Genomic DNA, 24,198 nt, shown 5'->3' on the forward strand with positions numbered 1-24,198 from the left:
GTGGGGGGGGGTGGGGGGGGGTGGAGGCGGAGGGGGCGGTGGGAGAGAGAGGACAGGAGAGTAGGTGCTCACACCGGCCTGGGGCAGAAGCCAGCCCGGTGCCCTCCGCAGCTGCACCAGCAAGCTGCCGTTCGCGGGAGCACCGGAGCCTTCATTTTACCCAGAGGAACAACAGAATACTTTTTCTTAAAGACGACACATAGAAGCTGTTTCTGTCGCGTCTGCAAGCTACAGACGGGCAGCCCCTGGCTGAGGAGGTTGCCCTGAAAGCATCGGGATGCTCTTTCTTGGATGTTGGTAGAAGTTGGAGGGAGAGGGCAGTCAGCTTTCCAAAAATAATGTTAAGGCCACATTTCAAAAAGGAGAAACCTAAGGCTTTTTGGGGGTCGGTGGGGGAAGCAGGGGAGGAGAAGCAAGTGGGAGGGAAATGAGGATGGAGCAGAGATGGTGTGCAGGAAGTGGGGGGGGGTGCCAGGGGCAGAACCTGCTTTCCTGGGGACTCCGGGGGGAGAGGCAGTTGGAGTGTTCCCAGCCAGGGGGAGGGGAGGGGAGGGGAGGGGAGGGGAGGGGAGGGCCGCCTTCTCCCTGCGGGCTTGGTGAGGGCAGAACCAAAGACAACGTGAGGGGTAGACACAGGTGGCGCATGAAAGCCCTCCTCGGTCTTAAGAGGGGTCTACACAGTATCTTGTTTGTAAGGTAAAACAAACAAAAAAGCCCAAACTTCCGAGAGAAACAGACAGAGGGAGAGAAATTTGCATAGATTGTACATTCAGCTCCAGCACATTTGGGACACCTAATTATTTCCCCCCCCCTCCCCAGGTAAACTTCTCAGCAGACACAATGAGGTAGCGCCTGTGGTAGACCCATGGGCAAAAAGTAAGGTAACTGAGTTGAAGAGGGTGTCCTGTGAGCCAGCACAGCTCCAACAGAGTGTCCAAGACATGTGCTAAGACGGCTGCTCAAACCTGGGGCTGTTTGACACACCCCTCCCTCCCCGGCCCCTGTCTTTGTCACCTCCGCCTGGGCAGGCTGGAATTCTGGAAGGTATGGGCCTCCTTAGGTCAGGTCTCCAAATTCTTTTTTTTTTTTTTTTTAAAGCACCATCTTGGGACCAGGCCAGCCTCACAAGCCAGTTCTTCTGGGACCCTTCTCCTCCGCGGGACCGTCTCTTCGGGGTGGAATGACCGGTAAGAGGTTCGTGTTCTTGCTTCAGAGCAATCGGCGAAATGAGCTATAATCTTTGCCCCTTCCTACTGGTGGCTCATTTCCTCCTCCACCAGGGCACTGCCTGACCTCCTCGCAAACCATCTCTCCAGAGAGCAGAGGTGGTTGGCCGTGCACGGGATGAACTATGGAATTTCTCTTTGCCCACACTCAAAACTGAAAAAAACCCATAAAACAAAAACACATGGTTGACACTTAAAAATCAAATTTCCTATGAAAATCTGGATCTCTGGCTTCCTTTACCAAATTGGAAGATTCTGCAGGCTCACTTGCAAAGACGGGCTGCTGTCTTTGGGTGGGCCATGCGCACAGACCCCAGTCCCCACCACTCCCAATTGTCTTATGCCAACCATGTTAAGCATTTGTGACCCCTACCACAGAGTGTGGCTTTGACCTAACAGGGTTTGGCCAACAGCTGTTCCTAGTATACCTCCCTTGGGTGCTGTTGGGGGGGCTTGTGTCCTGAGTCCCCGGTGGACTTTGCTGTGTAAGGGGTCTTGGCTCAAGCCCCACCTTCCACAGCTGCTTCCCTCTACTCTGCACCTTCCTGGCAAAGAGATGGAGGTTCCAGCCCATGTCCTCCTTGTACTTGTCAACCAGGGAGCCTGAAGGCAGCAGGTCCACCCAACCCAGGCATGTGCCCAGAGAGGTGCAATGCGCCCCTTTTGGGGACTAGGGTGGTCTTGCTTGTCCTGAGGGCACTGGCATCTTAAACTAGCAAGGGGGAAATGAAGCCTGAATGACTCCTGATCTGACCAGAAAGGTCTTTTTCCAAAGGGAGGTAAGGGCCCCCTTGTTAAATATGGGGTCTGTGCATTGCTTGCGTCCTTGAGGGAGACTGCTTTGCGCCTGGCCTGGGCTGTGGGAGTCGGGAAGACAGGCAGCCGCCTGAGCGTCACTGGATGGGCTGGCTGGGAAATGACACCGGGTGCCACAGCCTCTTGAATGCTTCCTTCTCCCCAGACTGCCCTCAGGCTCCTGGTCAGGGGGCCAGGCTTCAGGCTGTAACCCGGGTTCATCTCCTGTGGTTGGGTCCCACAGCCAGAACTCACGGCTGCCTGCCCTAGTGCCCTTTCCCGAATCACTCACTCTCAGGCCGATGAAGTTCAGCTGTTATTGTGTCCCCTGGGAAAACATCACCCTTTCTCAAATCCTCCTGGGCTTTGTTTGGAAATTTTTGTTTTTAATAGCAACGTTATTCCCTGGTCCAAAACCCAGAGATCTTTACAGAAACACGGGGTGTGACTGACTGGCTTCTGAATTCCTTGCTGTGAGCGGGCGTGGGGAGGGGAGATGGTGCCCAGAGTAGACCATCTCTGCTTCTTCTGGGGGGGGGGGGGATATCAGCATTGTCATGGGTGCAGGGAGGGGTCTGCAGGCACACACACCAGACCCAGGTCTGAGCCCTGCACAGGACACGGTGGAAACCACGGGACTCCTAGCAGTCTGGCCAGGAGGGTAAAGAGGAAGGCTCCCTGGGTGGGCTGGGGCAGAAAGGGGTGGTGGCACGGGCTGGCTGGGCTCCTAGAGTTTGCAAGTTCATGGAGGGATGATCCGGGTTTTCTCAGCAAGCTCCTCCGAGGTCTCTGGAGCCCCTGGTGACCATGGCTAGCTCTGGGCTCAGTACGACCATTCCCCGTCTTCGTAAACTGGCTTTCTCTCCCTCTCAGGCTTGGAAGGGGGTCCTCTCCCTCCACCCGAGTCATGAGCATGTCTTGTCCCTGTGCCTGCCGTGGGCAGCAGGGATGGCTCAGGAATTCCAGCCCCACGGGGACCAGAGAACCCGCCGAGGCTCCCTCCTACCTGAGGAAAAAGTAAGGCTCCAGTGTCCCCAGGGGTACCCCGCTTTCAACCAGCGGATGATGCTGGTGCAAGCATTCTCCTCGTGGTGTCCAACACCCCTGCTTTCCTCTGAGGACATGGAGAATGTGGGGCAGACAGGAGAGAGACAGACACTGGGGGTGGGGAGGGGGGGCCTTTCGTGAATAAAGGCAGCTTCAGTTAGTAAGAGACGTAACTGACAAGCTGCAAAAGCAGCACCTACTCATTAGTCATTGACTAAACCATAGAAATAATAAATACCAAAAGTGTCCCTCCTCCAGACCCTCCCTGGCCCCTAGGACATGCGGCCTGGCGGGACTGTGGGGTAAGCGTGGAGCGGTCAGGAGGGACTGAAGTACCTTCATACCCACGCTGCCCAGAAACACAAGGATGGGCCCTCCAGGGCAGGGCCGCTAGCAACCGGGGGTGGGCCTTGGCCAAGGAAAGCCTGTCCTGGAGGGGGGGGGGGGCGAGGGGAGGCTAGAATTGGAGAAGGAAGGGGCCTCGGGATGGGCTCTCCAGCGGAGCAGGGCTGGCCCTCCGAGGCACACAGCAAGGACACATTTCAGGTTTATGGCAACTCAAGCAGTTGGAAGAACACTATTGTTTAGGCTTAAACCGCTCTGATGCTCAAGCTTCTAGCTTTCACATGGCATAGCAGAGGGGCCTGCTGGCACCTTGGAGAAGGAAGGGCATGAATTTAAAAACCAAATCTGAAATGCTTGTGCCTGGATGTGAAAAGCCTGGTCACTTCCCTACAGCACCAGGGGGGGTGGGGGTGGGGGGGCAATTCCCAAAGGTCTGGAGTGCCCAACTTCGGAGCGCAAGGGCTCAGGCAGGGGGCGGGTATTGCTGTGCTGTCCAGCTCAGGAGTTGGCTCCAAACCATCTCTGAGCTTCATGGCCATCGTCCCCAGAGTTCTCCCGGCCCCTGAATGGCTGGGAGATTTGATGCTCATACCCCTGAACCTCATCCCATTGATGCCACCTCAGGGGGCAGTCTGGAGGGAGGCTGGCCTGGACCGCAGACTTTGGGGAACCTCGGCCATGTCCCATCAAAAAGCTATCCCGTTAGTAAGGAGGACAACTCACCGGACAAGGGCTGGCGGAAGGCTCAGCCAGTCCCCTTTCCCTGCTCAGGAGCAGGAAGATGAGCCCAAGGGTGGGGCTGGAAATCAAGCCCACACTCTGGGCAGTGCTTTTCATATGGGGTTTTGCAGAGCCCTTGGGTTCTGGGGAGGTACCTCAGGAGGTGCCCCGGGCAAAGGGACTGCCCACTGGGCTGAGCGTTGAGGAAAAAAACCTCAGACTCCCCAGCTTCAACCAGAGCAGCCTGGATTTCAACCACACCTTGAACTTCTGCCTCCACCTCTGCTTAGTAAACAAAATTCTGCTGCTCAAAATAAAAGTTGGAGAATCACTTGACTGGGGGGATTGGGTCACCGAGGGGGAGGACAAGGAACCTGGAGGCTTCGAGGATCAACCAGAAGAGGTAAGACCACGATGGCGCTGGGACCCAGCAAGCCTCGCCCCCAGGGGCCAGCGTGCGCAACGCGGGTCGTTGGCACCTCCACACCTTCCTTGTCCATCTTTCTGTAGCCAGGAGAGCCCCCTCGTCACAAAAGGCACCCCCGGGACTGGGGGGCCAGGGTCCGGGCGCCACCGGCCCTCGAGCTGCTTTCCCTCTGAGATCTGCTGAGGCCCACGCGGGCCCGGTGCTACCTGAGCCGGCCATCGGGTTTGACCGCCCCCAGCTCGGACTTGGGGTCGGGGCTGAAGGAGCTCCAGGCCGTCTGGCTGCAGGGCTGCATGACGGGGCAGGCACTGAGGCCTGTGGTGCAGACGTCCATGGCAGTCCACATGCCACCTACCAGAGAGTCCAGCCAGCGCTCCAGCACTGCGCCCGTGGAGGCTGCGTTCCTCCGGGCCTGCTCCACCTGGGCCGGGCTGATGGGCAGGCTGAGGACGGGGTTCAGGCTCTGGAAGCTCTGCTCCATGTAGGCGCTGCGGGGGGGCCCGCTGTGCAGCTTCAACGCCTCCTCTGAAAGCCACAGGGAACAAGGAGATGGTCAGGAGGGTCACAGAGCGCGTACCGCCCGGGACAGTCTCCTGTGGTTGACAGGAGTCAAGGGGTCGGCAGCCCCGTGGCACAGACGAGGACACAGCCTCCAGGGACACTCCCTCCACAGCCACGAGCCCACTTTGTGCAGGGCACGGTCCACACGTCTGGTCACTGAGCACAGGCTTACAGAGCAGCTCAGCAGTCCAGACCATTCATTCACTCATTCATTCATAGGTTTTCAGCACCTACTTTGTGCAAGGCATTCGTTCAACACCTACCTCTATCTGCAAGGCACTCATTCATTCATTTGCTAAAGATTAAGGGCCAGGCCCCACTCCACCTGGCGCGGAGGGAACCAGGTAAGATTACAGCCCCGCGGAGGGAGACTGAGGACAATCCACAGATAAGGTCCTTTCAGCCGGTGATCAGTAACTAACTCGAACGGACTACACTATACGCTGCGTGCGGAGTCAGAGCAAGGGCTTGGCACGCTGTGGTCCTTGGGCCAAGTCTGGCCCACCAGGTGTGGTAAGTCAAGTCTGACTAAGACACAGCTGGCAAAACCTCATTAAAGGCCTTTCTGCAAATCACAGAGCTAATGAGAGTCGCAGCCAAAGTTTGAGTCCGGGTCTTGACCTCAACCGGCTCTCTCCACAGCCCTGCTTTGCTGAGCAGCACCTCATGCGTGAGCATGCAGACGACAATCAGGGCACCTGGGTCTGAACCCACAGGGCTCACAGCCCTGGTGTGCGGCTTCCGGCGCGCCTGCTCTTTCCTTGACCATCAGAGGAGTACAGTACCTGGTACCTTAGAGCTCCGTGATGATTAAACGTGCTGATATTAAGTGCTTACAATGGCACCTGGCATTAGTACCCAACATAACTTCCACAACTCAAACCCAAATAATCCACTTAGAAGTGGGCAGAAGACATCCAGATGGCCAACAGACACATGGAAAGACGCTCGACCTCACTCATCAGCAGGGAAATGCAAACCAAAGCCGCAAGGAGGTATCACCTCACACCTGTCAGAACAGCTAAAATCAGGGGGCGCCTGGGTGGCTCATTCGTTAAGCGTCTGCCTTCGGCTCAGGTCATGATCCCAGCAACCTGGGATCGAGTCCCACATCGGGCTCCCTGCTCGGCGGGAAGCCTGCTTCTCCCTCCCCCACTCCCCCTACTTGTGTTCCCTCTCTCGCTGTGTCTCTCTCTGTCAAATAAATAAAATCTTTAATTAAAAAAAAAAGCTAAAATAAAAAAGACAGGAAACAAGTGTTGGCGAAGACGTGGAATAAAAGGAACCCTTGTGCTCTGTTGGTGGGAATGCAAGCTGGGGCAGCCACTCTGGAAAACAGTATGGAGGTGCTTCAGTTCAAAATAGAGCTACTCTAGGATCCAGCAATCGCACTACTGGGTATTTACCCAAAGAATATGAAAGCGCTAACTGCTAAACATATGTGGGCCCCTACGTTTATTGCAACATTATTTACAATAGCCAAGCTACAGAAGCAGCCCAAGTGTCCATCCATAGATGAATGGATAAAGAAGATGCGGTGTATACAGTGGAATATATACAGCGGAACAGTACTCAGTACCAACAAGAAGGAGATCTTGCCATTTACATCAACATGGACAGAGCTAGAGCGTCTAATGCTAAGTGACAAGACCATAGGATTTCACTCATGTGAAATTTAAGGAACAAAAACCAAGGAAAACAGAGATACAGGAAAAACCAGACTCTTAGATAGTGAGCTGCTGGTTGCCAGACGGGAGGTGGGCGGCAGGAGGAGTGCAAGAGGTGATGGGGGTTCAGAGTGCACTTGTCGTGATGCGCACGGGGGGATGTAAAGAATTGTCAAATCGCTATATTGTACACCGGAAACTACATCATACTGCACGTGAATTATACTATATGCACATGTGGATGGCAACTTGGCAAAGACTAAGTGCTTGGAGAAGTTTAGCCAGGATTATTAGGGTTGGTGTTATTAGTACACAACCCTTGTACACACACAAAGCCACAGGGCTGGTGTAATGCGGGAAATGGGTGGCCATCGTGCGAGACAGATCTGCGGTTAGGTTCTAGACTGGCTGAGTCCAATGCCCGTTCTTGTCCTCACGATTCTCTACTTGCGGGCCCATCCACCAACTGGAAGCTAAAAAAGCTTTTTTCCCCCTTAATTTTATTTTCATCTGGAAGCCAGTCTTTCCAAGACGTGGTTTCCCCATCTGTAAACTGGATACTCGTCCTTGTCCCAGTGAGACCCCCAGGGCTGGCAAGGCGCTCAGGAAGTTCATGTGCTCTATGAACAGTAAAGGGACACATCAAGAGGGGGCTATGACTACTTCCTGGGGCTTACAGATGGGGAAGCAGAAAGTGCACACATTTGGGCTGACGGAGAGAAGCTAGACGTTTCTATTTTGGAGAAGTTCCCTCTTACTGCCTATTTCATTGCCAAACACAAAAATAGATTTAAAAAACTTACTGGCCACTGATTTATGTGAGTTGTCAGTTTTAGCCAGTCAGCTCTGGCTCGGGTGGAGATAGCTAGGTCTCCAAGACACGTCCTTATGGGACAGTGTGGCATTCAGAAAACAGTTCCCGTTCACCTGATGGTGGCTGTCCCCCTCAGCAGCAACCAGGATAGCTCGGATAATCTGCATGCCGTTTTCGAATATGTGCGGTACTGAGTGGGGTTCAAGAAGGAGGCAGAAAGACCATACACCTGCCCTTCTTAAAGTAACCAGTGGAATTAACAACATGCCTTATAAATCTGGCCCTAGCCCACCTCTTCCTGGTGCTGGCAGGCAGGGTGGGCAGCTCCTGGACCATCTGTCCGAGAACAGAGCCTGTTCTTTCTCGAGCAGATCCTGCCTTGTCCACCGGAGCCTCTCAGTCCCTCCACATCTGCAGAGCTGGCAGTGGGGAGCTACCCAAACCCACAAAAGGCCGGACATGCAAAGTGAAAAGAGCAGCTAACAAGCATCTGAACGCGGGGAACCAAATATTGTGGCTGATGCAGAAAACCCTTATGAAAAATGAGGTTAATGCGGGAAATGCTATTACAGTATCAGCCCGTGATGCGTGCCTCTATAATTAAATTTTCCTCAATTCCACCTCATCAGATTTCTTGAGATTACCAGGGACGCATCAATAGCAAATGACTCTTGATGAATCATTTTACAAATTGCATTGCTCCCACCTTCGTGTTCCCTGTCACTGGAACACTGTTAACAGGCACACTTACTGATGGGTGGGGTGGGGGGTGCTGACCCCTGGCTCATCCTGGGCAGGGGAAGGAAGAGCCGTGCCATCTTCAGAAACTCCAAGGAGAAAAAAAAAAGCTGGAAAAATCAGGACCCAAGTGAATGGTCCCAGGGTTTTTTTCTCCCCCTGGAGTGGAGGACCGCTCCTTTGTTCTGTCTGACAGGTGTATCTGGAGCAAAGAGGAGAATGCTATTTCTATCATCCTCCTCTGCATCTGGCTTTGGGAACTCTCAGGGACGCTAAGGATGGGAAACTCATCAGGAGGGCACTTGCTCGTGCCCAGCTAGTTTTGGAGGGGGCTGTCTTTTGCCTGTTTCGCAGGGGAGAGGGGGGAGCAGACTTCCATCTCGAGAAAACATGAGGTCTGTATCTTTCTGCTTGCTCAGCACAGAAACTTAGCAGAAGTCAACAGGGTTCATGTCACACCCCCCTGTTCGGATCCCAGGCACCCCCTCCCCATGTCTTTGTTCCCTTCTCCTTAGGTCACTGGCTAAATGGCACCCAGCCCAGAACCCTTTTTACCCTAATAGAGGTTGTAATGCGTTTTTGGCTTCTGGGTTTCTGATCTGTTGGATGTAGACAGACAATTTCAAATATCAAGAGACCCAGAAATCCTGTTTCGAGGAATCTATTTTATGGATGTATCTGTATGGGCACAGACAATTTTAGATTCAAGAATCTTTGCAGTGTTATCTGTACGACCACCACCAGAAGCAGCTATCTGTCTACTCACGGGGGAGACAGGTGGATTCTGGGTCCTTAATCCAATGGAATATGAGGCAGCAGGTAGCTTTAGATACACAGACTCAGAAAGTCCAAAGAGCAAGTCTCATGACAAAATTATCACTCCATTTTCCAAAAGCCAGCAATGTGTGACTTGTTTTGTATGTTCATGTTTATGCTTTAGAAACCTCCAGAAACCTCTAGAAGGATGAATACTCAAGTGTTGGCAGTGGTTCCTGCGGGAGGTAGGACTGAGCGGGGAGGAAGACCTCTCCAGTGATCAGAGGAGGACGAGGACACAGAAAAGTGTAAGTAAATTCTTCAGATGAGAAAAGAAAAAGGCGGCGGGCGCATTAGGAATCCAACATGCCTCTCCATGCCCAGCAGGAACCACCATCCTGATTTCGTGTCAACGACTCATTTCCTCACAGCTTTCTACAGACACGAGAGTCCTGAAATCATGTACTGGTGGCTGGGCCTGCTTTTGAACTTTAAATATATGCACCCTCGTTATGACTTCTGCGATAATCCCCCTCAACGTTACGGTGTAGAGACCCATCCAAATCCGTGCACGGAGCGGAGTGGTGCTGGTGTTCCTGGCCACGCAGAGCTCCGCTGTCTGGGCAGACCCCATGGTGTCTATCCACCTGAATGTGGGCGTCTGGGCTGCTCCTGGTTTGGTGCCATTAGGAACAATTCTGCTCTAGGTCTGCACAGGTCTGTAGGGCACCCACCGAGACCTGGGATTTCTGTGCAGCACGGGTGTGTGTGGTGTGTGCATGGTGGTGCGAAGTGGGATCTCTTTTTGCTTTTCATTTGCATTTCTCTCACTATTCATGAGGCTGAGCATCCTTTTACATGTGTGTGGGCCATTTATGCGCTTTTTTTCTTTCTCCTTTGTAACAGGAGTTGGCAATCCTTTTTTTTTTTATAAAGGGCCAGATAGTATTTTTGGATCTATGGGCCATGCAGTCTGCATCACAATTACTCAGGGCTGCCACTAGTCCCGAGGAAACCAAAAGCAATATGTCAATGAATGGGTGTGGCTGTGTCCCAATAAAACTTTATTTACAAAAACAGGGAGTGGGCCAGATTTGGCCTGTGGCTTGCAGTTGGCTCTGATTTATGGGATTTCTTTACATATTTTGAAGGGACTTTTTTTATGTGTAGCAAATATTTTTTTTTACCAGATGTAGTGTCTTTTCTCCTAGCGTAGCATGTTTTTGATGAACAGGATTTCCTATTTTAATTATTGTTTTTAAAAAAGTGAGTAAGATTTGCTGAAACTCAGTATCTGCCTGGGTTTATTTCCCATCTTGTCTTAAATATGATCAGGGCTTTCTGGAAGTCCAGTGGGAGAGCAGGTAAGAATTAGATCCCTAATACGCAGACAGATGACATCACCTCAGCGTACGAGTAGAAAATTAGAAGGTTCTCTATGCAAACAAGCAGGAGAAAATACAGAGCAGAGAGCACTGTCCTCCGAGGCAGCCTACATGCCTCCCCCCATGTGAGTGGCACTGCCCACTGAGGAGGAGGACCCCAGAGACCCCCAGGATGGAATATTTCCCCGCAGAGACGCTGGGAGTACTCACCTGGTTTGATGGGCTGCCTGTTTGAGAAGGTCAGCGGTGCAACAAGGAATTTGGTCTCTGCAACTGGCACCCAGTGGTGAAGAATTTTCACTGTCCAGATCCCAGGCCTCAGGGGCAAGTTCAAAGGGGGCTTGTAGTGGGTGAACTCAGCAGTGGATTCAATCAGGATGTCGTAGGTGGCTGCGATGATGTTGACGGGATCCACCCAGATGACAGTCACGGTGACGTTGGGGCCCTTTCCCCATTTCTGCATGCCTACCGGCTCATCCATGGGCCCCAGGAGACCCCCAAAGTTACGGAAGAGCCGCTCCTTGGCATCCCACTCAGTGCCGACCTGAAACGAGAGCGAGTCCTCAAATCACTGAGCCTGAACTAGGGCACAGGGTCCCAGAGAGGCCTAAGATCCTGCTCATAGGAATGCATATACCCATTTTATAGTTGAGGAAACTGAGGATCCCAGTAGGTCACCTGCACAAGACTGCACAAGTAGTAGTAAGCAGAAGATTTGGGATTTGGACCCGGTCTGGGGGATTACAAGGCCTGTGGTCCGTTCATTAAATTCTCGGGCCTCCTGTGCCTGACGCAGGGTTCGTGCTTTGGAAAGAAAACATACCACCTGCACTGAATGAATGAATGTCTGCTGGCAGGCCATCCCCAGGAAACGTACACCTCCCCCTCCCCCCACACACAGCAGGTACGGCTGGTTTCCACTTCAGTGCTCAGTCTTCTAGATTGGGCACCTCCATTTCGTGTGACGTTCTGAACAAGGGGGGTCCCTCAGCCCCTCCTATCAGGGCAGGAGTCCACATGGCTTTTCTAGGAAGCCCCAGCTGTGGCCTCCCCACAGCGCTCAGAGCTGGATCTCGGGGGTGGGGGGTGACTGTATGATCCATCCTTCCTGCCAGCCAGCTGGAGATGTGTCTCTGGCCGGGAGTCCGTTTTCGGCTTCCCTCCTGCTTCTGTTGCCTGCAGCGTACGGTCTAGCCAGGAGCCAGGAAGACCTTGTGAATCGTCCTCTTGCTGCTCAAATGCGCCTGTGGCTGGCGTCACTGTGCTTTCCAGGTGCCTAGCACTGGGCCTGGCACACAGCAGGTGCTCAGTATCTGTGGAATCAGCGAGTGAATGACTCTTCGGCTCACCCAGGAGGCTTCATCTGGTGTTTCTGAAGACCCAGCATGTGGGCACGCTGGTAGCGGACGACGAGCACACTCGAAGGCTCGCCGGTTCCCGTGGTCTTTCCACGACCAGCTTCTCCAATGAGTGTGCACATGTCGGGGTGAGGGACACCGGCTGTGAGGTTCCAGTGGGAGCCGGTTGACTTTCTCGTTCTTGCCACGAGGTCCTGTGTCCGTTCTTTCTCCGAGACACAGAGCTCCGTTGCTCATATTTACCCAGCGCTGAGCGCTTCGATGCACTGGCCTGCGTGACTCTCTCAGCTCCGTGAAGGGGAGACCCCGTCATTATCCTCCCATCACAGATGAGAATGCCGAGGCTCAGAGCACTTAGGTCCCTTGCTGGGGCCGGTGAGAGGCAGAGCCGGCACGGGGCCCCCAGAGGCTGTGTTCTTACCGCGTCTTCTGTATCAGCCTCTCGTTCACTCCCTCACACGTTCATCCAACACCGACGTGCCGGATGCCTGATGCCCACAGGGGATGCACACCCCCTCCCCGCCGCCGTGCGCTCCCAGGCTCCGTCTTTAGACAACAGCCTCCAGACTGGGACCGAGGAGCTGTCCCGGCGGAGCCGAGGCACTGACTGCGGTAACATTCCTGCAGGGACGGGTGGCCCTCCCAGATGGGCGGTGTTTGGGCATTTCTACCGCCCCTGCCCAGCTCCGTGGCTGCATCAGGGCAGGAAGGAAACCCGTAGCAGTTAGTGAAGAAATGAACGAGGGAGTGAGCAAGATTCCAGCTAGCCTCCGAATCTTGAGATGTCTCTGAAGAAACCCAATCCTGTCCCTTCCCTACCTGCAACCCTCTTCAGCACCTCAGGATTCTCAAGTCTGGTCTCTCACCCATCCTGTGAGGTCTGGTCCCTTTTTGTCCCACTTCATCTCAACCCCTCGCCCTCCCCTCCACTCACCCCTGCTCTGGGCCACCTGGATTACTCTCGGTGCCTCCATGAGGAGGGCGCTCTCTCGTCTCTGACCTTCCATTCGTTCCTGGCCTTCTGGCTCGAACAGTCTGCCTTTGTTTCCCCTCCCTCCTGACCAGCTTCTACTCCTCAGGCAGACCTCAGCCGAGGTGTCTCCTCTACTCAGAAGCCTTCCCCGTTAGAGGCACCACCCATCTCGGGGTTTTTTGGCACAGTATTATAAATTTTAATTTATGCATCTCTTCCCTTAGCTCAGGAGGGTCAACTCCACGAGGAGAGGGACTGTATCTGGCTTGCTCACCAGTGTATCTCTAGAGCCTAAAGCAGTGCTGATCACGTGGTGGATGCTCAGTCTCTCTCTTTCCTTCCTTCCATCCATGCATCCAACCTCTAACCACATCATGAATGATGAGGGCTGAGCACACGGACATCCCTATGCGCCAGGCCCTCCACACACTGGCTTTCCCATAGATACTAACAAGTGGATGAATGGTCACAGAAGGAATGGGGTCCTTCTTAAAGAAGGGCTTTGTGACCAGTTAGGGGAGGCCACTCCAGAACAGTATCCTTGGATTCCCCCAAAGAAATGGGGGTGAGCAATCCTCTGAAGTCTGAGCTCTAAAACCAAGACAACCCAAGTGGAAGATCTGTGGAGCAGCTATCAACACAGAAGCTGGCTCTCATTTCCAATCCTAGGAGAGTGAGCGGAAGGCTAGATGCCACCCCCCAGTGTGCGCGGGGCTGGGGCTGCCTGAGATGGGGCCCTGCTGCTATCACACCCTCTGGGGCTTCGAGATCTTCTCATGGACTCACTGGCCACTTACTACACAGTGATCACTACTCAAACTGAAGTCCTTGTTCAAGTTCACCATGTCACTCCCCAGCTTCAAACCCACTAAAGGTCTCTCACTTGCATTTAAAATACAATCTGAGCTTTTTTCCGGGGCCTTCAAGCCCCCTCACGATCTGCCTCATCCACTTTGAGACCTCCCTTCTGCTGCCCTCCCTCTCACTCACTGTGCTCTGGCCACACTGGCCTTGCTGCTCCTTGAGTGTGCCCAGCTCCTTCCTGGAGCCTCAGGGCCTTTGCACATGCTCTTCTGCTTGGACTGCTTCAGACCTCCCCGTCACTGGCTCTTTTATAGCTTTCAGCTCTACCGTAGTTACCTCCTTAGAAAAGCTTCCCAAATGAACATCCCATTGAAAGTCGTCCCCATCGGCCTCTTCAGCCCTTGGCAATGACATCAATGAAGTTTTATGTTCTTTATAATACTTGCCATTAGCTGAAATGTTTTTGTTTATTTATTTGCTCACTCACAGGCTGACTGCCCCACCTGACTGCAGTTCCATGGCAACAAGAGCCTGACCTGTCTAGTTCACCATGGCCTCTCCTGCACTAGGGTATCGTAGCCACTTGGTGACTCTCTGCTGAAGGAACGAGCATCTTTTCTGCAGGCCACTAGCATGGGGCTCCCGTGGGAGGGAGAAGTCATTTCTGACTGCTCAGCGACACTGGCTGTCTGCTGAGAGCCAGGCCCTGAGCGGGGAGCCCTGGGGCTGTGCCACCACGAGGGGGATCCCCTGTGGTTCTTCCTTTCCCTCCTGTCCTGGTTTTCCTTAAAAACTATTAGGACTTCAGAAAAAAGTGCAGACTATAAACTTCGGGGCTCCCTGCATCACACGCTGTTACTCTGCCAGAGATCTGGGTGGTTCTCACATCAAAGTTACCAGCCCTACAGTAGGAACCCTCACAAATCACTAGGCAGAGTGGCCACCCTCATCTGTCACTGCCAGAAGTGCCCCATGACCCAACGGCTGGCTCATCAACAGGGACAGCCCAGCCGCCAGGCATCCATTTTGTTAATGGGACATTAATGTCTTCAACTGGCCGCCTGGGCCCCCAGCGCAGAATCCAACTGGGGCAGTGTTTTAACTGCCCCCTGACGCTAGTAATTTATGGAGGCGGCTCCCATGGCAGCTTGGATCCAGCCAATCCATTTGGATCCTTAATTGAAAATGGTGGCTTCACAAGAAACCCCAGTCCGTAGGGCATAGATGGGCCAGGTGGGGCCATGGGCAGCTGGGAAGGGACTCGCATGGACCGTATAAGCAGGTGGGATACTCCCCCCCGGACACCCCCCAACTCCCAGCCCTTTTAAGAATACTTCGAGAATACTCCGTATTCTAAAACCAGACTCTTCATCCCTAACCCAGCAGCCACACTCATGGGGAATGCTGAACTCCGGGGATTAATCACCTCCTTTAGCTTCTTGCAGAGATGGGGAAGGCAGAAATCGGGTGCTGGAGGTTGGTGTGGGCCAGCCCTCACTAAGCTGGATCGTGCTTCCCTTCCGCAGCGTCTCCCCTGCCCCCAAGTGCGTGCACTCCATTCAGAAATCATATTCGGCATCTCCAGATGCCATGTGCAGGGAACATGGCAGTGAGCAAGAGGGACATGGTCCCAGCTTTCTCGGGGACAGGTGACAAGTGATTAGAGAAATTAACAAGATGATTTTGAATGGTAAATGCTACAAAAACAGTAAAATAGGTACGTGTCAAGTGGAGAATGGAGCTCTTGTGCACATGGGTGGGCAGGGAGGGCTTCTCAGAGGGTACACCATTTAGATTTAGATCAGAATAGCCAAAAAAAAAAAAAAAAAAAGCTAGCCCTGTGGAAGTGTGAGGCAAAGTATTTTAGGCAGCAGGAACGGCACCTGCCAAAAGGCCAGACCAGGTCTGCAGGTAGGGCTAATGTGACAAGGGTGGTGCTGGGCAAAAAAATAAAATTGCATCCTACGGATCCATGCACCCGTCCGTCTGTCTAACCACTGGCCCACCTGCCCGCCCACCTATCCATCCATCCACTCATTTCATCCAATGACTGATCTGAATAAACCCCGGCACTAGGAACTAGGGAGACAGAAGCACCATGAAGCATGAGATTTGTGGCCACAGAGACCCGGGCTTAATTTGAGCTCTTCCACTTCCTAGCTGTGATCCAGAAAAATCCCTGGCCCTCCATAGGCCTCAGCTCTCTGACCTGTAAAAGGGGACTAATGCCATTGCTTCATTAGGAAACGCGTCTGTCACGGTCTATGACCAGTAGAGGTCAGGAATCACTGGCTGGGATGAAAATTGAAGAGGAATACAGAGTCTACCGTAAAAAACAGATCATGGCTCCAGGTTGGTTCGGCCCGCTGATCCCGGCCACCCTCCGTCTCTCTCCCCCCAGCCCTGTTTAAGATCCCGGTTCCCGTGTTCGGGGCTGGAGGAGCCTCTCTAGGCACAGGGGTGCTATCTTTGGGGCTCCCCAAGTCCCCTTCCCCCCATTTCCACCGCCAAACATCAGACTGGCCAACAGAACCCAGCAGAACAGCTGGAAAAGACCATGAAAGCACGGCCTCCCACCTCGGAAAACTGGAGCCTCCCGAAGTCACTGGGCGGGCTTGCAATCTTGAAGACCTTCTTTGGCATCACCCACGTCTCCAGGGTCTCCAGTTTGCTCACGGCCAGATTGGTGGCGTGATGCTTGATCAGAAAGCCCTGGAAGCGGTCCGCAAGGAAGTAGAGGTGGACAGATGCTGGGTGGCCCATCGGGTAGTACCTGGAACACACACACACAGTCTCACGTGAGCTCAGGGGGCAGGGCCCGAGGCGCGCAGGCTCACAACACAGCGCGCTGCCCCATCCCCACAGCAGGCCCTGTTTTATCTAGTGCTGACCACAGGCTCTTTGCACCATCCCCGAAAGCTGCTCCCTGTGCATCTCAGATCTCAGTCACCCCCAATGACTTCCTGGCTGATTATCAATGTAAAACCGCTGACTGTACAAAAGCACAATAAAGAAAATAAAAATTATTACTTCTGATGTTGCTTCCCATAGAGGATGTCAGCTCACAGATATTTATTGATCCTCCAGTGCCAAGTACTAGGAAGGGCCAATGGTGGGCCAATGATGCCATAGTGATGGATTTCCTCTCAGCCTGATTTTCTATGCATATATTTGCATAAATCTTACATGCCTGGGATCATAACATACATACTGGTTATATCCTGCTTTTTGCTTCATAGTATTTCCCGAGCATTATCACATGCCTTTGAAATGTCTCTGAAAACATGATTTTTGTGTGTGGGCACACACACTACTCCACAGTGTGCAATGACATATTTCATAGAGCAAGTTCATCATTGGATGCTTAACTTTTTTTTTTTTTTTTGGCCATTCTGAACAATGTTGCCTTAAACATCTCTGAACAAAACTATTTTGGGGGACATCTCTCCTTTTATCTTGTCTCCAACAGGCTCTCAGGTCTGCTGTCCACCTTTATCGGAAAGGTTGTACTGATTTATGTTCCCACTGTCCTCACCTACAGCACTGGATCTTATCCTTAAAATTTATTGCCCATTTGAGATACATACATACATACATACACACACACACACACACACACACAAATAGGTAGCTCGTGAAGATACATGCCTTTGATACTCCAAGTCTCGCTGGCTGAAAGGGGCAGGGAAGCTAAGCAGAGGTCACCCCGAGGAGGCGGGGAGCCAAGAGGGGAAGGTTGTGAACAGCCCCGCGCTTTGTCCTTCCTACGTGTGAATAAAAGCTGCCGGCTTCGGCAGGGTGTAAATGGCACAGCACTCAGCGGGCGCTGGTGGCCCCTCGGGGACAGGGTCCCACAAATCCCTGTCCCCCTTGGCCTTCCTTCCCTCTGGTTCCAGTCAGGAGTGGGCGTCTTTGTGTCCAATGATGATGGTGAGGGGAGCCGCCTGCCCAGGTGTACGCAGCTCCCGGCATCACTGCCTAGTTATCCGGATACCTCCCGGGCTCTGAGAAGAAAAAGCCTGCGCTTGTCTTGGGACTGCTCGCTGGGCATTTGTGGCTCACGCAAACCTGCTTCGGGGCTGGACGCTGGGAGCCGACAACCCTCCCCTCCCATCCCCGGACTGTGCTGCAGAATATTCTACCATCTGTGCCGTCCCATCCAGGAGCGACCAGCCCCTGCTGACTCCTCGTGGCTCCTGAGCACTTGAGATGAGGCTAGTGTGACTGAGCAACTGAAATTTTAGTTAATTTAAGCCTGAAGTGCCGGCTTGTGGCTGGTGGCAATGGTGGACAGCACAGGTAAGAGTTCTGGAAGGGTCTTGTGGTGGCCTGCATTCATGTCCCCGGGTCTTCCCCTCTCCCGTCCCCACGCTGTTTTCCACCTCACTCTACGTGTCTCCGTGCGCCACTGAGGCAGTCTCGCTCTCCCTCTCAAATCTGCAGAATGTGGCGGAAGAGGAGTCACGCGGGTTCTGAGCCACGGCCTCCAGAAGTCTTGCCCATTTCTATTTGCCTTTCTGGCTCTTTTGTGACTACTGAGAGAGCATGCGTAAGTTAGCCCGCTGGAGGACAAGCCACCCCAGTTGTCCCAGCCGAAGCCATCCTAGATGCGGTGACGATTCTCAGCCAAGAATGCAGAGGACCCCCCGCCCCCGACCTGCAGCTGGCTGCAGATGCAGGAGAAGCCAGTGGAGACTGGACGCTGCCCAGCTGACCCACTAACTTGGGCACTGTGTGGATGCTTATCCAAAACTCTGATTCGAGGCTTGTTACACAGCATCGTTGCGATAGATACCCTGTCGCTGTTTGTTCTGTAAGGTGGGTGGGGTCAGTGCAGGTGGACAAAAAGCAGGAGAGCTTGTCATGGGAGTCAAAGCAAGAAAGCAGTTCCAGAAGGGAGTGGTCAGTTGTACTGGGTGCTGCTAAGGGGTCAAGTAAATGAGCCAAGGTCAAGCATTCTAGAAACCCAGGAGTTAAGGCTCTGATGGCTTGCTTTCCCTCACCTTCTGTCAAGAAATCCTGTTGTCACCACCTGCATCCAATCCTCTCTTCTCCTTATGCACTGCCAGAATCCTGGTCCAAGCCACCACTGTGCCTCACCTGGACCTTTCCAGGAGCTTCCTTACTTGTCCCTTCCTATTTCTTTGTCTACTGTCACCTATTCCTAGTAGCCATGTCCACTGTCCACTGCTTAAATACCACAAGTGGTTTGCTTCATGCTTGTGATAAAATCTAAACACCCAACCTGGTCTGCAAAGTCCTGCCTCTTTCTCTAGCCTTGTTTTGTTTCCCTTTGCCTCAAACTCCCACCTTCTAGCCACGTGGCTTTTATTTTGGATTCCTGAACATGCTAAAAGCTCATTTAGCTTTTGCACAGGATATTCTCTTTGCTGGGAATGCTCTTCTCCTTTTCCATTGCGTGTCTGGCTCTGTATTGCCATTCTGCATAAATGTTACCATCCCACGGAGTTCTTCCTTGACCACTGAATCTTACATCACCAACTCATTGCTACCACATGGCTTTACCTTCATCCTCAGCAAAGCCTTTACTCTTATTGATCTTTTGTTTCTCTTTACATGTGCTTAGGTACTGTCTTGACACTAGAATGGGAAAGCCTTGAACTCAGAGGTCTGGTCTGTCTGGGTCATGGCTGAGCGCCCAGTGACACGTGGCAGATGCTCAATCAATACATGTTGATTGGGTGAAAATTCTAGAAAGATTTTCTCTTGAACCTTTTGCTTCTAAAGTGCATGTAGGGCACAGGTCACCCAGGACTGAATACAAAGTCCTTTGATACCTCCTCTTGACTGGATACGGTACTTAAGCCATTAAAATAAAGACGAGAGGTAGTTTTAATTAGCTGTGATACGATATAACCTAAAAGCCGCCACAGATGAATCCACTTGGCCCAAAGGTGTCTTTCTTACTTAATGTGGGCACTGAAAAAATCAGATTCACAGAAAAATCTGGATTTCTAATTTCTCTTGAAAAATCAGGAGACGTGTTGGCAACTTCAAGCCTATTAATTCCTTTAGGGCAAGAATGTGCTGGAGCTCAGAACGAGGGCCCATGGGGGCTCCAGACTGGTACGGTCAGCCCACCCTACAGGGGTGAACAACGCCACCTGCCACCCACCTGTTCCCGGACAGCATTTGAGTTTGAGTACCTGTATTAAAATACTGACAGCCTTATCTCTGGATGGTGGCTCAAAAGCAAACTTGATTTTTTTTTTTGTTCTCTCAGTCTGCCATTTCAAAACTTTCCGCACTGAACATGTGTTATTTTATAATGAGGAAACAAATCAATAGACATTATTTCTATGAAAAGTTATACTATAGACTGGAAAGACAATTTGCATGAAATGCCCAGAGGAAATGAGGCTCCTGAAATAAAGTTTTCACTTGCTATTTCCCCAGACACCCCAGGGGCAGGAATTCACTCTCTTTTGCCTTTTGGGATAAGGGTCCTTTATCCTGATTTATTTGCAGGAGCATATCCATAAATATATCCACTTTGCCCACAGCAAGGCACAATGGCTCTACTATAATAAAAAATGAGGTAGAAGCCAAAGGATTCCAGGCCCCAGGCAACTTGATGGCTTGTTTTATCCCAAAACAAATACCAGGAGAAAATCTCAACAACCCTAAATGAATTGGGGGTGTCTTTTGGAATTTCCTATATATGGTCATTTGCCTTATAAATTCCATGAAGTCTGGGACTACCAACTCTTCTTGAACAACATTCACCTCCAAAGCGTTGGGCACTGTGTTACCTACAACGATGCGCGCAGTGGCTCTGCAGGCAAAGATTCTGTCCCAGGCTAGCAGGAGGGGAAAGACACTCGTGGGTGACCTTGACCCCTGGCACCGCAGCTATCCACCATGAGAGTGCTGGAGGGAAGTCTGAGCTACTTTCAGCTTGGGAGGGGGAGCCCCTGAGAAGCTTCGCAGAGGATGTGGCACTGGAGCTGACCTTCAAAGACTGGGCAAGGGTGGGCTGTGCAAGGGAACGTGCCGAGCAAAGGGAACCACGGACAGTCAAGGAGCAGTTCATACCACCGGTTAGGGAGCGTGCAGCTCCCACGCCCAGCTCACTGTTGACTGCTTGTGGCAGCTTCATGGTAACAGCAAGCAACTGAGACATCCAGAGTGACATGCGCACTTAGTGAGCACTTAGCATGTAAAACACTGTTAAAACATGGATAATAATAACAGTAATACATAACTCATAAGGTAGTGTTTGAAGATGGTCTCCGTTAAAACTCGCACCAGCTTATGCTACGAGGCTTATTATTAGTGTACCCATCTTACAGATGAGGGAACTGAGGCACAGAGAAGTTAATGGCTTGTCCAAGGTCAACAGGTAGTAAGTACAGTCCTGGGTTCCTAACCCACCCTGGTCTCTCTTCAAACCAGACTAGAACTTGCCGAGAGAGGAGAGGGAAGTCTGAGGCCAGGAGAAGAGAATGAATGGAAGCTGGCTTGCTGCAGCCCTGTAGCCCAGCTGGCTATGTGCCAGACACCGGGAGGACACTTTGCCACGTTTTCAGGCTTTTAGGGAACAAAATGGTTCCTCTTCCCTTCTCCTTCTTCTGCTTTCCAGAAGAGGGAAGAGCGGGGCAAGGAGGGACACCAGGGGAGGCCTCAGTGTAGACAGTTTGTGGTTCAAAAAAAAAGGTTTCTCTTTGTAGTTGAAAGAGGGAGGTGGGATGAAGAGGAGAACGGAAAACAAGAAAGAGAAGGAGAGTGATTAGAGGCACTTCTGGGAATCCATCCTAAGGAAATAATCAGAGAAGGGAAGGGAAGAAAAAAGGCTTTTGCACAATGACAGTCATCAGAACGTTATTTACAATAGTCCATTACTGACAATGCAACAGGAAAGGACTGGATGAGGCAAACTCTGGAATTTCTACTCAATGGAATCCTTGTGGGCATTAAAGAAGATCATTATCATTAGGGAAGCTGCAGAACAGCATGGGCAAAGTGGGGCTAATATTATAATGCCAAATGAAAAACAGGATTCCAAATTCTTATTGCAATTATGTAAATATCTGCAATGCATATTGCTGGTAGGGAAGAAAAGGCACACAAAATGACAAAGGTGGTTGGCTTAGGGAAGGCGGGGGGGGGGGGGTCGGTGGTGAATTGCTCTCCTACTTTCCCCTCTTCTTTCCATATATTCTAGAACACTCTTTCTTGAAGTGTCAACTGGTACCAAGGGGGCTGAGATGATTCTAAGGGATCCCTGAACGTCTTAAATAATAGGTCTGCATTTTAACGATGTTTTCGGTGATATTTTTAGGTGTGCCAACCATAGTATGTTTGTGTTTTAAAAAAGAGCCTTTATTTTTCAGAGATACCTATTAAAATACTCATGGCTCAGATGAGAGTCTGGGCTTTGCTTCATTCAAATTGATCTGGGAGGAGGGGTAAGTGGGCAAAAGCCAAGAGGAAATCGCCTTGGCCCGGAGCTAGAGATCACTAGAACTGGGTGATGGGGGTATGGGGTTGCACTCTACTATTTCGTATCTACTTGACATCTTCTGTAAGAAGAATTAAACAAACAAAAGTACTGTATTTCCATGGTTCCCTTCCGTCTAAGGCAAACATGCCTATTTAATGTGGGGACATAAAGCTTCCTTCTAAGATACACAGACTTCGCATAAAGAACGGGTGCCCTGCCAGGACATAATTAGGTAAAGAGAAGACGTGGTGTTCTGCAAAAATAGTTGTGGGACCGTGGCTTAGAGCAGATGAACTCGGGCCATGGGGATGGTTCGGTTGCTTTTTAGGTCAGGGGAGACGCGGAGAAGCGTGCGGTCCCCACCCCACCCCACAGTCCTTCCCGTGCTGTGCGCCCCTTCCCGCCCTCCCCCTGCCTGCCCGCCCACGGACTCACCGGCAGCTATTCTCCCCTTCCACGTGCAGTGACGACTCGGCCCTTCGGAGGCCCTGGCGGGCGAAGGAGTGATACAAGGTGAGCGCCACGTCGCTCAGGCTGTGGGTACCGTCCGGCTCATCGTACACGTTCTCCCAGTAGGATCGGAGGCCCGGGGTGCCCGCAGGGTAGTTCCCGTACAGGTAATAGTCCAGCTGCCCGATGATTTCCTGATTCACCACAGCTTCGAATTTTCGGGCAAAGAAGGTGGGCCTGGCAGTCTGCTGTGCTCCGGGGCGGGGCGGGGCGGGGTGGGGTGGGGGGAAGAGAATAAAAAGAGCAACGTCAGCAAGCGGGGTGGGGGTTTTAGGAGCAGGGCTCTGCAGCCAGCCTGTCTGGATCCCGATCCCAGCTCTGACACTTACTAATCTCTCTATCCTCAGTTTCCTCATCTGTAACATGGAGATAAGAAGAAGTGTGTCAGGAATGAATGAGTTAATATTTGCAGAGCATTTAAAGCAATGATGGGCACATAGTCAGCATCATTTAAATGTCCGTTAAATAAATGACATCCTAGATGTTTATAGTGGAGATGGATCTCAAAAATCATTTAGCTGGAGGTCCGGGACAAATACAGCCTGCAGATATATTTTAGTTGTCCAGCAGAATGTTTTAAAATTGAATTAGCTGGCAGTAGTTAAAAGGTACCAGAGTTCACAGAAACAACTTTTGGCTTCCCTTTAAGCAGAAATAGACCTGGCAACCCCAGACCCATGTTCCCAGAAGGGAACGACCTCCTAAAGCTGAAGGGCAGCTCTCCCTGTAGATATGCACAGACACTTCCGCTCACCTCAGTCCCCACCACTCCCTGTTGCCTCCTGGGCATTGCCGGTGATTTACAGACTCACAAGGAACAGCCCAGAGGTACTGGTCGGAGTCTCTGCGAGGGGGGCTTAGGAATCTACATTCTTAACAGATTTTTGAGGGGATTCGTTTGCTGAGGTTTGAAGAGAATGTGACACCGGAACCGGGGCTGCACACCACTGCCAACTGAATAGCTTTAAAAAAGTCCAGATTCTGGGGGCGCCTGGGTGGCTCAGTCCGTTAAGTGTCCGACTCTTGATTTTGGTTCCGGTCATCTCAAGGTTGTGAGATCGAGCCCTGTGTTGGGCTCTGCACTGCACGTGGAGCCTGCTTAAGAGTCTCTCTCTCCTTCTCCCTCTGGCCCTCCCCCACTTCCCTCTTAAAAAAAAAAAAAAAATTCAGTTTCTGGAGTCCTTCCCCAGACCTACAGTGTTAACATCTCTGGAGATGAGGTTTAGGAATCTGTAACCAAAAAAGTTTCCTAGGTGATCATGAAGACCACTTATGTAAACCAAGTTTTCAAGGAAACAGAGGCCCAGAGAGGGAAAGGGACTTATCTAAGGTCACACAGTAAGATAATGGCAAAGCCAGGATTAAGATCCGGGGTTGAGGATAAAGAAATAAAATACTGGCCGCCCTGTTATCTACCTGCTCTTACCCTCATGCCTTGGTGGGGACTCACAAAGGGCCACGTAATAATTATTTCCAGCTTTGCAGCTACTCAGCTCTGCTGGTGTCCAGTGAAGCAGCCACATAGTAAACACAGCCTTGGCCAATGAATGGGTGTGGCTGTTTTCCAAAAACCTGTACTTACAAAAGCAAGATTTGGCCCAGGGGCCG

At 51.9% G+C, this 24,198-nt stretch overlaps 1 protein-coding gene across 1 annotated transcript in view; it reads right to left on the bottom strand.

The window, feature by feature from the left end:
• Window positions 1–3,181: 3,181 nt before the first annotated feature.
• XYLT1 (xylosyltransferase 1) overlaps window positions 3,182–24,198 on the bottom strand; it is a 292,085-nt gene continuing 271,068 nt past the window's right edge. The window contains exons 9-12 of the mRNA XM_081819949.1: window positions 22,516–22,778; window positions 16,194–16,389; window positions 10,692–11,025; window positions 3,182–5,085 (exon numbers count right to left, since the gene is read on the bottom strand). Of these exons, the coding sequence (XP_081676075.1) occupies window positions 4,763–5,085; window positions 10,692–11,025; window positions 16,194–16,389; window positions 22,516–22,778 (1,116 nt within the window). The 3' untranslated portion in view covers window positions 3,182–4,762. The remainder of the gene's footprint in view (window positions 5,086–10,691; window positions 11,026–16,193; window positions 16,390–22,515; window positions 22,779–24,198) is intronic.

Source organism: Leptonychotes weddellii, chromosome 5, assembly GCF_054177405.1.
Source record: "Leptonychotes weddellii isolate Sample4059 chromosome 5, ASM5417740v2, whole genome shotgun sequence".
NCBI classification, from domain to species: domain Eukaryota; kingdom Metazoa; phylum Chordata; class Mammalia; order Carnivora; family Phocidae; genus Leptonychotes; species Leptonychotes weddellii.